Here is a 15,142-nt window from a genome sequence, read left to right as displayed (position 1 = left end):
AACGTTTGTATTCCTTTTTTTCGATGCATCGATGCTGGTGATCAAATACATTTTGTTCAATATTTAACACTATAATGTATGGAGAAACTCTTGATTCAGAATATTTTTTATCACCTGTATGACCATTTTTTTTTTTTACAAATTGGGGATCGGAACATTTCCATTCCCACCCCACCCCCTTTGAAGTCAAATGATTGTAAGGTACCGCTAGAAAAATTGTCCAAAAATTTTGAATTCAGTTCTACGTAATGAACATTTAAATGACATAAAGTGGGAACAAATCTTGTGTACAGGTAGCTAAACAAGGTGTATATGTAACGGTTTATTTCTTCCTCTGTGATATTTTATCCTGAGGATAATTTGTCACGGTAATTTTTATCCAGGCATGGTATTTCACAGGTAGAATTTTTCCAGAGGAGTGAAAATCTATCTGTGTTAAGCGGATAGTATGTACCGGTATATATTTGCCGTATCATATTTCACAGAACCTTGTGAAATATACTCCCATTAACTAGTAAGTAAGTTACTCGCAATCAATATATACCTGACTTTAATTATAAAATGTTTCACAAAGGTAGAACAAATTTGCATAATTTATCAAGGGGAGGTAATTATGAGCAATATATATTTTAAATATATAATATAAAATATTCTTGAATCTATTTCATATTGAAAATTTTCCTTGAATCTTATTTTTTATATATTCATTTATATAACAAGATGACTTACAACATAAATTTTTAATAAGACAGATATTATTTCACAGGTAAATACTATCCAGCTGTATAAATTGCTTTTGTTCCAATAAACGGCGTTTGGTGTGAGCACGGCCTTATACACCTTTAAATTTCATTAAATGTTAATTTTTAAATTGATACATGTATATCCAGTTTAACAATAATAACTATTTCTCATTTTATTTGTCAAATAAAGTTAAATATTTGTGTTACAAAATGTATCCATCATATTAATGAAATAATTTTTCTTTAATCTTTACAGACCATTCTTGGTGACATATATATATAGTTGTAAAACTTAAGCCTTAATTTTCTATATGTAAAGTTAAGGACATGTGTTACACGAGATGCATCTAACACCTCCACTCAGTAGAGGCGGTCAAGCGTTGCAACACAACATTCATTGTCACACTCGCTATTTATATATTAATATATCTATTACCTTGGCAACACTTTGAGGAATGTTGGTCCTCAATGCTTTTCAACTTCGTACTTCATTTGGCCTTTTTAATCTTTTTGGATTCGAGCGTCACTGGTGAGTCTTTTGTAGACGAAACGCGCGTCTGGCGTATATACAAAATTGAGTCGTCCTGGTATCTATGATGAGTTTATTTCCTATATCTTTTAACAAATATAATGCATATATACCCATGTTAAAATGAGCATTGACCATGGCATGAAATAACTATTTCTTAAATGAAATTAAGAATGGTAATGGGAAATGTGTCAGAGACAAAAACCCGACCAACGAGCAGAAAATAATCGAAGGCCACCAACGCGTCTTCAATACAGCGAGGAAATCACGCACCAAAAGGCGTTCTTCAGATGGCCCCTAAACAAAAATGTATACCAGTACTAGTACAGTGATAATGGACGTCATACTAAAACCCGAACTATATACAATAAACTAGAATAAGAAATCACACAAGAATAGCAAAGGCCAGTGGCTCCTGACTTTGGAAAGGGGCAATAATGCGGCGGGTTAAACGTTGTTTTTTTTTAGATCTCACAACAATCCGCATAGTAACACTCAGTTTAAGAGAAGTCCGATGTCAGAATACGTAACAAAAGAATCTAAACAAACTTAAAGACAATGTTGCATAAATTAACAAGGGACTACTAGTAGTTACTGACATACCAGAAGCTCCAACCCTCAATTAAACTGATTGAAAGATTGAGTCTTCGTCCTATGGATATCAAGCACAATTCATCTCGTTAGGGGGTTAGTATCATACAAGTGTATATATTATCTGTAATACATCAATACAGTATATATGTAAAGAACGTAACCCGTATCATGCCGACAACTGGATTTAGAATTAATGTGTTTATTTCCGATGTAAAGCTCCTATAAGTGAATCAATAATAAAGCCAAAATATTTCATGACCTGACAACAGTATCGTAACTATATTCCTTCTTAATAAGTCTGTTTAAAAGTTTTGTTAGCTTCTGAGGCGAATGCCGACATTTGTGTGCTTCAAAAGGAATATTTATACTATAAAAAAATTGGATGTGAAATACCCGGACGTATAAGATGTCTTTATGCTGACTTATGTTTACGAATGATTAAGTTTAGTTAATGTTTTGACCAGTTTGTGATGACGAAAACCCTACTGTATATATTATCTGTAATACATAAATTTCTCTCAAAAATTCATAAAGTTCACCGAAATGCCAGAACGAGTCTGTTCTTTTTGGTTTTGTATTTTGCACTCAATTTTAATATCCGATCCTTCATACATTTTTGTATTATTCAGTCGATATGTGTTTAACAAGGATCACCAGTCCTTCACCTTTCATTTGATACCTTAATAACTTAAATATGTTCTACAAAGATTCATATTAACACCTATCCGTGGGAGCTTCCCTTTTTTAATATGCACTATTTTCTTATACGTTCTTTCGTCACCGGGTCAGAGTTATGAGTCATTCTATACCATCTGGTAGTCTAGTTATAAATAAAAGAATTTACTCAAAAACGATTTTTGTCGAAATTAACGCAGACATCCTTGCACCCTCTGTGGTAGTTCTACTAATTTTTGGAGGCACATTAAACTAAGCAGTTACTTAACGAAGAGGAAATCAAAAGAGAAAAAAAAACACACCTTTTTATATATGAGCAAAAGTCAGACTCTTTTTGAAAGTTTTCGTGGCTCTTACAAGGCCTGTTTTCAATATGCAATTTTGTTTGTTCTGTAATAATTTGTCTCAGTGTAATAACTTTTAACCGCTTTTTCGTCAGTCTGGAAAGAAAAAGATAAAAAAAAAAAAAACTTCTTGTTTAGTAATTAACTGCATACATTGTATTTTATTTTCGTTTATTGTACTGTGTTGCTTTGCTTTAATTTCAAAATCGTTGTGAATGACGCCATTTTTTTGATTTCGACATATTGAAAAGATACTGTAGACAAAACAATACAACTTTGAGAAATGAATTTTTCAATTTGTAGTAGATAGGTTTTTGAAATGCAGGTTCAACAATATTTAGTTCTCTTCTGTTCAATTGATATAACACATTTTTGAATTTAAAACCATTTTATTAACTTTAATTTTCTCTTTTAATCATGTGTTAATGATGCCTTTTCTTTTTATATTGTATATTCATCATTCTATTACGGGGAATTCGATTAATATTTCTTCTGAATTGATCTGGGCGCTGATTTCCTTGTCTGAAATTGTTCGCAGCAGGAAATCTCTGTTGAATTGCGGGCATTCTTTGAAATGGTTTGTTATTCCGACCACCTGTTTTCTGAAAAATTTCTTCTTGAAATTGCATTGCATTAAAATGCATTTTTTGCATCTGCTGTGCATAAATCGGATTATTTTGCATGCGGTTTCTTAACTCTTGAGCTACAAATTGTACTTTGTCGAAATTTTTGTTTGATGAATGTGACGGGTTCTCGATCACAACGTCTCCTTTTCTGAAGACAGATATTTCTCTAATGACAACCCAGTTACTTTGATTGGCTGTCACATTCAATAGAATACATTTAACATTGGTTGGAAGATGTATCTTTTGGTCGTTTGTGTCGAACAAATTCCCATTTGCCTTCCCAATTATAGACCAATCTTTGCAGTTTTTGGATACTTTGACATCGCAATTATAAAAAATATCATTTGATCTTTGTGGAAGACCAAATCCTATATATAGACGAGTTATATTCTCTTGATTGAAAAATTTGATGACACATTGGTCTCCTATCTTTGGAGACATTCCCCAAAAATAATCATCTGAAAGATCGTAGGCTTTCTCTGGTGTATGATCTTCAAATGTTTCTATATTGGTTGAGACGTCGGCTCGAGGATTTAGATTGTAGAATCGTTTCCTAGAAAATGAACGTTTTGCCGAGGAATCCTGTAAAAACTGGTGTTTCCCAGTAAGGGAGGATATCACACCTTTGTGTTGGAAAAGAGACGGTCTTCGCCTAATATCCGTAAATTGTGTTTTTATTTGTTTAAGATAATTGAACAAATTATCGGCAGGTTGGTCCCAGTAAAACATCAGTAAGAAATTTGCTATTTCTTGTAGGTCACTGCTACGAACTAATTTACCAAGAAATCCTAGATTTGAAAATTCCAAACAAAACCATTCTTTTTGTAAGTTTGCATTTGATATGAAAAATTTCATATTTGCAAAATAATCAGGAGAAGCTTCAACATCATCCTCCAACTGCATATAGTAATATGATATATTTTTACAATACATGAACATAAAAGCATAGTCGATATTCTGCTTGCTCCGCCATTTAACTCTGTCTTGTGTGTCGTTAAAAGTTTTAGGCAGAGACTTAAAATCTGGAAATAGGTTTTCACGATAATGAAATACTTGCATAAAGCCTGACTTCAAATGATTTGCATACTTGTGCTTTAAACGGTATGCTGTTTTTCTTATCCATGTTTGGTTTTGATCTGCCAAATATATAGCTAATACAATTTCTTGCCTTTCATTTTCATGGGTGTTCTTAATTAATGAAGACAATGTTGCGTCCAAATAACTGACGCCTTTCCTCCACACAGTTGGTATCCCGATTGTTAAATAACCTGCAAAAATTTAAAAAAATACGTAACTTGCAATACGTTACATGTAACTCTGGCCTTGGTTAGTCTTGTATGATTTTAAACTTTAGTTGCTTATATATAATTACTGCATGAACTGTAATATGTTTCACTTGACTACTGTTTATTTAATGCACGAGTATGACCATGCATAACGAACACAGTTTCTTTGTATATCCGTCTTTAAGGTACAAAAAGTGATCATTAAACAAATGAAACCCTCAAAGCCAAGAAGGTACATGTACAAACAAAAGCATTACAAAACGTCTTAGGTCATCTTTGTCCGGGGGAATTACTGTTGTAAATTATTGTTGGTACATGTAGGATTATTGCATAGGTTTAATGAAGATTTAGATAGAAATGCTTTATTGAGAGTACTGTTTTGTGCACGCATATAATTTTCGAGAACTATTTGTCAACCAGGACCTTGATAGCATTTTTACAATGCGAGAATACGATTTTTTGCGTAACCGTATCACAGATTGAATGTAAAAACTATGACTGAGTATTTTACGTGGGTTTTTGTTTATTTGTTGTGTTGTTGGGGTTTTTGTTTTGGACAAAAAAAAGGGGGGCGTAATAATTTGTTTAATTATAGCATTATACATAATATTCTCCTACAAAGTTTTAGAATTAGGATAGACATTCAGTATTTAACAACACTAAATAAGTTTTACACTAAATGCGGTCTTAAGGTTAAAGACCAAACTAAACTATTTAAATCGGGATCAGCATGTTTCCCAAATCTGTTTATTCAGCCTTTGCCCTAAAGCTAAAAAAAAAACTTTTATAAACATATTTTAACTTATCGATACAGATTATTATCTATCTAATCTATTGTATTGTGGTACAATATTATCCATTAAGAAGATGCAATGAAGAACTATGCTTTGAACCCTATCAAAAAGAATTAAAACAATCTTGACAAAATAAGTTCAGTCCTTTTAACAAACTGCCTACAGCCCCCCTCAAAATGTTGGTACAAGGTCTCTTTGAGTGCAAATACCTTAGCAATCTCTCTTCACGATGGGTTTAATGTCCCCATTCTAAACGGACGTCGCTGCATACTTGTACATCCCGCAAAGCCGTCCAGACACCCTTCTTCGGAAAGGGGTTTACTGACGGTCTGACAAAAACTTTCAGACTGTGATCATATTTCTATTCCCAAGTCACCCTTTTGGGTGTTCAGACGATGACATCCGATACTCTGAGTGGGGAAGCAAGTCGCATACAAAAACTATCTAATCTTTTAGAATGATAGCAAATCAAACTACTTTACTGAAAATATAGCATTAACTAAAAGTACATATAATATTTTACTTTTGTTTTGTCTGAAATGGCCGAGTATCAAAGCCGTTTTTCTGTTGACTTGTAGTTGAAAGTAGTTGACACTTTCCAAATCAGTGTTGTTCCCCTGGAATGAAATGAAGATGAAGATTTTCACTGTACATGTTCTTTTCACTACTTAAGATATGTAGAAACTAGTTTGTAAATAAAGGACGACTGTGAGTTTGACTGTCCCTCTGGTATCTTTCGAACCTCTTTTAAATATGGTACTGTTTTTTCTGTATTTAACGTATACAAAAATGGTCTCAGAGGAAACAATAATTGTTACATGTCATAGACGTTTGATCCTTACTATTCAGATAAAGAAAGATTATTCAATTCAATTCAATATTTTATTGGAAAGAGCACAATAGAGGCGTGATCCAAATACAGACAATTATAATATTAAAACAACATATAAATGAAATGAAGATTCATGTAACAAGTCATGAGCCAATTCTATGTATGCAAATACATTATAAACTATATAAATGATCTTTTAGATAATTTCCTGTGTGGTTTCCTTTTGATTGAACCTTATTCTTGCTCTATTTTATTTATTTTCTACCACGTATATGTGTACTGTGTAATAATATACTGACACGTATATGTGTACTGTGTAATAATATACTGATTCTATTGGTTTCGATATTCGATTTCTTTTGGTGCATGGCTATATGAATTATATGTCCATATAAGGATTTAATTAAAACCTACCCCATTGTCTTCTTCATACACGTGACCATATCCTTTGCATTGTACCACTTAAAGACAATAAAACACATAATTCGTAAGCTGGGACTATTATATAAGTATAATAGTCTACGGTCATAAATTTATTCAGTTACTTAAAACATTTATCTGAGAGTTTGCTTTAAATGTTGATAATGGTCCCGTGGTTATAAAATGGAACTAGCCAGAATATAAAGTCTGGGTTTGACAATACATAAATATTGCAGAAAATACGATAACTGAAATTCATGTTGTCTAGCTTGTATTCAAGATTAAAGTTAATTATGTCCACCCTCTAAAATTGTATACAAATTATGTCCACCCTCTAAAATTGTATATAAATTATGTCCACCATCTTAGATTTAATATGAATTATGTCCACCCTTTAAAATTTGTATATGAATCTGTTATGATCTCCTAGATGGGACATTGGTAGTCGCTATGCTGCTAATCCGGAGAATAAAGATATCTGACATTTGTGAAGAAATGATTAACATTTTGATCTCATGGCATGGTTTATCACAAAAGCTTGCTTAACATTAGTTGTTCGTGAAAATGTATTGTTTAATGTAACACATGAAAATGTATTGATATTTGTTTTCTCATAATGATTTCTGTTCTGTTTTTTTCATGTGGTTTAAGTTTTACATAACGTTTTTAGAGCGTACCAAAAGATTATAGACTATCTCTGATGTCTATGTACGTGTTTTTATACACATTGAAACTGTACAGTTGTTTAACAAGTTACTATGTTGTACACACCTCAGGAAAAAAACCCTGATGTTTAATAAATCGTCCTGAACATGCATGAAATATTTGCTACTGGAAGTGAAGCAATCAACAATCAATCAATCAATCAATCAATAAGCTATACAACTAGACCTAGATTGATCACTGTGTGAGTTTATACCATTCCTACATTCACTATTGAAGTATGGATTATGACCGTTTCATGATAAACTCACCTTTACTAGATGTTTCAAGTAAATACACGTATAGTAAGGAGTTTAAAATCTGCAGTACGAAAAAAATAACAGCAACAGTTATTATCCCTTGTCGGCATTTTTTGAATGGCTGCCATTTCGAACTTCTCATTTTATTCCTTCCTTTTCACTGAACCCTTCAAATGGAAATAACACTTTAAAAAATATATATTAATAATAAACATGTACAAATGTATTTATACATGTATAATTATCGCTAAATTTGTGATTCAAAATTGCATAGCTTGACGTTTTTCTTTGTAGTCGTGATTTTGTGTAATGTTATGAATACAAGAGACAAGATTTATACCGATGCTAACTAAAAGAATACGATACCTATGTTCGAGGAAGTAGGGAATCAAGAGTAGAGGCTGGAACTATGTTACATCTTTTATCAGATTTAATCAAGTAAAAATCGTGAATAATGAGACTTTAAACCTCCATTTCGTATTGATTGGTTTTGTCAGTTTAACAACCAGCGGCAAATATTTCATACTAATTCAGGAGGAGAAGTAATTAACAAATTGAATTCTTCATCTGTCAGATATTTCCATGTAATAGCGGATGGTCAGTCCCGAGAAGAATGTAACTATCAGATTTTGCATGTTGTTTTTTTTTGCAGCAAGAACCACACATACTGTCAACTGTTTACGGGTGTCACACTTTTTTTACCAATTAGTGTTAACTGTCAAAGCAAAATTAGATTGAAAAAATGTCATGAAAATCGAAAGCAAAAATAAATGAGTTGTAGACGAGATTATTAAAATTTAACACAACGGGAAATTCATGTAAATCACTTTTATCTTTACAATTAAATGTAACATCAGTTGTTAGTTCGATCTAAAATGTACTTGAATTGAATACATGTTGATATACTCCAATTACTCTATGAATTAAAGGCCAAATGGGGTATGCCTGAAGCAACGACAAATGCAAAAAATTATTTATATCAATCTACAAGTAACTTTATAATATATAAAACTCTCAATCATGCCTGTTTCTCCAAAGAAGGAAAAGTATTGCTATGACCATAGAATTACCATGTGGGGTCTCTTTCAGTATTAAGGTATACACAGACGGCACGGCTGGAATGAGTCCCGTTTTTGTACTATGAAAAGTATCAATGGGTTGCAATGCAATGCGTCCCTTTCTTATACTTCAAAAATATCAATGGGTTGCAATTTCACAAATATGTGATTACTTAGAAATATGTGAATGGTCATTGATTATGAGAGGAAGTCAATGCTTATTTATGGTCGTAATACTCAAAATTTAATGATTACTGCGAGTTTTGGTCTGTTTTGAATGGTTCTTTTTCAGCTTAATTTTCAAACAGTAACAGGCTTTACAAAGATAATTTATAAGCCCAACGCAGCTCATTTGTGTTTCTAGTGCCAACATACGCTTTTTATTATCCACAAAATAGAAACAAGAAGATGTGGTATGAGTACCAAGAAGACAACTATCCACACAAGTCACAATTGTACCTTTTCGATAGTCTAACACAATGTGTTAAATGTAAACACATGTTCAAATGAAGTGGATGTAAGAAATTATATGCAACCGTACGGCCTTCGGCAATGAGCAAAAAAAAATAGCCTACTTTGGTTTAACTGGGCAGTTGTATATTAAAGAAATATAACAAGACAATATATTTGTAACAGTATACTGAGATGATAGCAACGTACGTTGCAGTAATACATTTTATACCTTTAAACTACAATACTCCTTTGGTTACGGTTATAATGACAAACAGCCATTCAACAAAAATATAAAGGACTGTTACCTTAGTAAATAAAAATGTAATTTAAAAACCTATAAAATTTCAATATGTCAGTAGTTTAATTGTCCTTTTCGTTGAATATATCATTTCAAAAATTCAAATACGTCTCTGATAGTTTACTTACTTTAGTTATTTAGATAAACAATTAGTGACGGTATACTAATAATGTGTACATACATTTTGTAAATAACCTCCGACAGTTCATATATTTGAAAGTTAAATGACAAACCCAGCAGGAAAAGTGTAGAACGACATGCTACTTTATGTGGTAGACCATGGAAGTAATATTTAGATATTACTTCCATGGGTAGACAAACAACTTTGAAGATTTAACCGTTATATGTAAACACATGTAGATAATTGGCATTTTGCCTATGTCGTAAAAAAATGGAAATGACTTTAGGCCTAATTTTTTTATTTCTGCTTTGAAAACAAAAAAAAAACCATTATAACTATATATATAATACATACCTACACAAGTCAAATTCATTCCATTCAAAATATACTTAACCATCCAATTTTAATGTATAATACACGAAATATAAAGAAATAAATTTGCTAACAGTTTATTACTACTAGGGGGTCTTAGCGACCTTCAATGCCCATTGTTGTTTGGAAGTAGACGTTATATGCTCCAATTCAGATTTCTTCTAAAAATACACTTAATTGTTATTTTTAAAAATTAAGTGACCACCCTTTATAACAGGTCGTCTTTTAAAAGTCTGTTGTTGATTTTTTCTTTAAGGTCAGATATATAATACATGTAGAAGTTCGAATTAAACTGTGTCAAATATCTTGGATATTAAATAGAAGTCAAGTAATTTTTATAGATTTCTAGCTATTTCAGTAAAGAAAAGACGGAAAACGGTCTTTCTATTATTACAAATATCATAAAAACAACACGTGCTGACAAGTTGCTCAGTTGAAAGTAAATTTAAAAAGGAGGGAGTCCATTAAACCTAACACATTCAAACATAAAACTTTGTCAACAAATAGAATGAACGACAACTGTCATATTCCGGACTTAGAACAAGCATTTTCGGAAAATAAAATGTCTGGTCGAACCTGGTTTTAATACCTAGCTAAACCTTCTATCTGTATCACAGTTGCTTACATTTGCGTTATATAGATAAAACGCGTTATATAGATAGAAGTCTGGAGCTGGCATGTCAGTTAAATGCTAGTGGGCTGTTGTTATTTATGCATTATTGTCATTTTGTTTATTTCCTTTGGTTACATCTTCTGACATCAGACTCGGACTTCTCTTGAACTGAATTTTAATGTGCGTATTGTTATGCGTTTACTTTTCTACATTAGTTAGAGGTATATCTTTAACCCCGCCGCATTTTCGCGCCTGTCCCAAGTCAGGAGCCTCTGGCCTTTGTTAGTCTTGTATTATTTTGATTTTAGTTTCTTGTGTACAATTTGGAAATTAGTATGGCGTTCATTATCACTGAACTAGTATATATATGTTTAGGGGTCAGCGGAAGGACGCCTCCGGGTGCGGGAATTCTCGCTACATTGAAGACCTGTTGGTGACCTTCTGCTGTTGTTTTTATATTTGGTCGGGTTGTTGTCTCTTTGACACATTCCCCATTTCCATTCTCAATTTTTATTTACAAAAGCATCACTTAAAGCAAAATAATTGAGTTTTATGTGACAAAAAATAAAATGCTCCGTGAATATTTTAGATAATAAAATGGGCGATCAGAAAGTGGCATTCCGGCCGATCTGAAGATTATTTTGAGAGTACACAAATAAAAATGATAAAGTTCCAGATTTAAACAATTTTAATAATAAATTTGAAAGCCGAGTAGTTTACTACGAAAGTTATAGAAGAACGAAAAAAACATTGGACCACTGTGTAAGTTTAAGGTTCAGACAAATTTAGATGGAAAAATCAAAATCTCAAACAAATTAAACGACTGAATAACAAATGTCATATTCCGGACTTGGTACAAGTTTTTCCTTATAATAAGCAGAAAAATATTGGATCAATTCTAGTTTTAAAGCTAGCTTACATTTTACGAAATTTGCGTAAAATTCCATTATTTTGAAAGCTATATGTGCACAGATATGGAAGGTAAAAATGTAAAATAAATAACGGGTTACAGCAGTCAACATCGTATTATAATCGTATTTAAATCACTAAAAAATACTATGTCAAAAAGAAAAACTAAATGGCATATAGACAAAGCGCATAAGCAAAATTGAAAGACAGTAAGTAAGTATTTTTTATTGGTTTAAAATCCAAAATTACAGGATTGATATCAAGACAGTACAAATTTGTTATACACAAACATACAAACATAAATATATCATTCCAAATTTATAAACATTATATGCGGAGGTGGTACCACAAAGTTATTTAGTGCTTAATAGAGCATTTATAGAAATGTACATGTCGCTTATAAATTTAACAATAATTCTAATTATATCAGTCTCAACACACGTATACAAAAATTTAAATCTTGCTTCATTAGTCATTCTGTAAAAAGAGGGAACTATTTCACTAATTTTGGAAAACAGTTGGTCTCTGATTATATTTAGTTTTGTACATTTTAAAGGGAAATGAAATTCATCTCAATAATTTTCGTTCATTGTGTAATCATACGTTTTTTTAATTGAGTTAAGTCTGCCAATTGATATTTTATCGTATGTTTTTCTATGTTGTGATGTAATGCTATATAACTGTTTCAGTAAAAGGGAGAAGGTTTGGATAAATTAAAACGTTTAATCCCGCTGCAAATGTTTGCACCTGTCCTAAGTCAGGAATCTGATGTACAGTAGTTGTCGTTTGTTTATGTAATATATACGTGTTTGTCGTTTCTGGTTTTGTTTATATAGATTAGACCGTTGGTTTTCCCGTTTGAATGGTTTTACACTAGTAGTTTTTGGTCCCTTTATAGCTTGTTGTTCGGTGTGAGCCAAGGCTCCGTGTTGAAGGCCGTACTTTAACCTATAATGGTTTACTTTTTAAATTGTTATTCGGATGGAGTTGTCTCATTGGCACTCACACCACATCTCCCTATATCTATTTTAACTAAATTTATAGTTATTTAAGATTGAAAAGGTAAAAACAATGTCTTTTTAGTTTTTGAAAGTTAAACCTTATTTTAGCGGACTTTTAGGAGCCGGGCTCTTAACATTTTAATCTTGTTTTCTGATCACAGTATTTCTTTTAACCACATTTGTTTTTGTATTTATATCAGGAAGGTCATAATAGCTATATAAAATATTGAACTGATAAGGTATCAGTTTCCTAAACTTACTTATCTAAATCAGAAAAGGTTTCTGATTAACTTCTTCACGAATTATTAAACTTTATATTTATAGAAATTGTTAGTTAAATAAGTAATTTATATAGCAAGACTCAACCATGTAAATTTTCACATACATATCAGTACAAATTCTTATATAGTACTACCAACAGTACTATATAAAACTAGAGATCACAACCTCCTACTGTATTTTCCCCATGTATTTAAACACATTTAATTAACTTATTTAGAATCGATAAACAGATTAGTTCCTACATTTTTATTGGGAGCTCTGAGACTGGTTTAGAGTGGTTTAGAGAGGTGCTAGAACTATTATTATGTTATTACTGTACATGTATACTTATATTGTGAAATACATATTTGATGAGTTAATGACCCATAATATATATATAAAAATAAAAATAAAGACATATATGGAAACTTCAAAACTTGTTTGGTGTTCTTTTCACCAGGATATAGCATTATAATCTGATTGTCCGGATTCTTATAAAAACAGAAGAACCTTTAGTCATAGAATATTCAGTCTTGTCATGCAGTAATATTCATATAGTCTTGAGTTTTATACTTTTCCAAGTGGTTGGAATTCATGATCAGAGATTTAATTTTGTTTTCTGTTGGGTTAGTCAACCCCTGGCTCGCTACACTATATAGCACTATAATACAGCGGTTGGAAGAATATGAACCGAGTCACTACAAAACCATCACAAAAACTCAAGCTCTCAGTAAAAGACCTTAGTAAAGGTTTTAAGAAATTTCTAACTTAATTATTTACCAGTTTTGCCTAAACCGAAAACGTCATTTGAATCTTAAACAAGTCTGCAGAGTCTGCAGACCGTCTCGAGAATAAGTTACGAACTATACAGAAAGGGAGAAGGGTATTACCGTCCTAACATCAGCAACAGAAAACAATTATTCATGTCTATTGGCCAAAATGTTGGTCACTTGTGAAACTCAAAGATACTAAATGTTATGTTATTAAAGGGTTACATTAGTGCTCATAGGGAAACCGAGCGAGCTTACAACTTATTTAAAGTACATTTGTTTAACCTGAACTGTTTTTATTTTTATTTTCTATCCATGTATTCATTTCATTACTTTATTACTAAGTCTTCTGATACACAAGCACTATCCCTGAACTAAAATGTTATTTATTTTAAGTATACAAGTTAAAGTGTATTTTTTTTCACATCAACTAATATATTTTCACTATAATAACATATTTTCATCACTGGTAATGTCACCATCCAATAATTCTTGAGTTTCTTCAATCTCTATGAGACGAGAATTTTGTTCGTCGGACCCTCTATGTCTGTTAGTTGCAATACCCGACTCATACAAATCGAGACGTGGATCGTGAGCCTCTCTATCAGAACCAGAAAAATCGACGGTGCATTTGAAATTGGCTTTGTAAAATTCAGGTATGAACGTCAGAGGATAAAGTGTCACTAAAAATACAAATATCCACTCCATGATAGCTGCATTTTTCCTCATTGTGATATCCTGCAACAACTTATGTTATTAAAACTACAATCTATTTTTTCATGCATATTATTTGATATTTGTAAGTGTAATTTGGTGTAAAAGCAGGATTTTGAAAAACTTGAAAAAAAGGTGTTTCAAGTAATGTATTCAGCCTGCCAAATTATAACATTCAAGTATACTTTCATTTTTTACATACATAAGGCCGTTAGTTTTCTCGTTTGAATTGTTTTACATTGTCTTATCGGGGCCTTTTATAGCTGACTATGCGGTATGGGCTTTGCTCATTGTTGGAGGCCGTACGGTAACCTATAGTTGTTAATGTTTGTGTCAGTTTGGTCTTTTGTGGATAGTTGTCTCATTGGCAATCATATCACATCTTCTTTCTTCTTTTTTTTTTATATTAATGGGCTTTTAAAGACGAAATGACTGTGCGTATTGCTTACTCTTGGGATCGATATTTTGTGTCTGTTGTCTTTATGCCCGTTGTGTTCGTATTAAACTGATGAATCCAAACTTAAAAGTTTTGTAGTTTCACTGTTACACCGCTGTCCCAGACTAGGGGAGGGATGCTGCCTGTCGTATTGGTTTTTCTTTGGTTTTTTTTTCTTTTCCTATTCCTGTTTTATTGTATATTAATTTCCATTGAATAGTTTTATAATTTGACATTTTGGGAAATAGCAAAATTCGGGTTTTGTTTTAATCATTATCGAAACACGTATGGTGACTAATGGTGGACTAAATCTACTTAAGTTGTGCTCTGT

General features: G+C 32.0%; 1 protein-coding gene across 4 annotated transcripts; it reads right to left on the bottom strand.

Moving 5' to 3' along the window:
• Positions 1-3,282: 3,282 nt before the first annotated feature.
• On the bottom strand, positions 3,283-10,223 carry LOC134685513 (alpha-1,3-mannosyl-glycoprotein 4-beta-N-acetylglucosaminyltransferase C-like). 4 transcript variants are annotated; one of them, XM_063545267.1, is made up of 5 exons: positions 10,090-10,223; positions 7,818-7,972; positions 6,838-6,884; positions 6,115-6,208; positions 3,283-4,779 (listed from the first exon to the last, which is right to left on the bottom strand). In XM_063545267.1, exons 2-5 carry the CDS (start codon positions 7,945-7,947, stop codon positions 3,308-3,310), a joined length of 1,743 nt encoding a protein of 580 aa, XP_063401337.1. In that variant the 5' UTR covers positions 7,948-7,972; positions 10,090-10,223; the 3' UTR covers positions 3,283-3,307. The 4 variants fall into 4 exon arrangements, with proteins under 4 accessions (XP_063401337.1, XP_063401339.1, XP_063401340.1 ...); XM_063545269.1 differs by having other exon boundaries at positions 10,094-10,223; XM_063545270.1 differs by lacking the exon at positions 10,090-10,223 and adding an exon at positions 9,796-9,853.
• Between the last annotated feature and the right edge of the window lie 4,919 nt (positions 10,224-15,142).

The sequence above is a fragment of the Mytilus trossulus genome, chromosome 9 (assembly GCF_036588685.1).
Source record: "Mytilus trossulus isolate FHL-02 chromosome 9, PNRI_Mtr1.1.1.hap1, whole genome shotgun sequence".
In the NCBI taxonomy this organism is placed as follows: Eukaryota; Metazoa; Mollusca; class Bivalvia; order Mytilida; family Mytilidae; genus Mytilus; species Mytilus trossulus.
Note: the sequence above shows the minus strand (reverse complement) of the source record. Positions and strands in the feature narration are given on the sequence as shown.

Coding starts and splice junctions, on each gene's coding strand:
- LOC134685513 (XM_063545267.1), bottom strand. CDS start 7,947: ATGAGAAGTTCGAAATGGCAGCCATTCAAAAAATGCCGACAAGGGATA. Junction 6,885..7,817: donor ACTTGAAACATCTAGTAAAG/GTGAGTTTATCA, acceptor ATTGTCTTTAAG/TGGTACAATGCAAAGGATAT. Junction 4,780..6,114: donor CCATTTCAGACAAAACAAAA/GTAAAATATTAT, acceptor AAATTTTTGCAG/GTTATTTAACAATCGGGATA.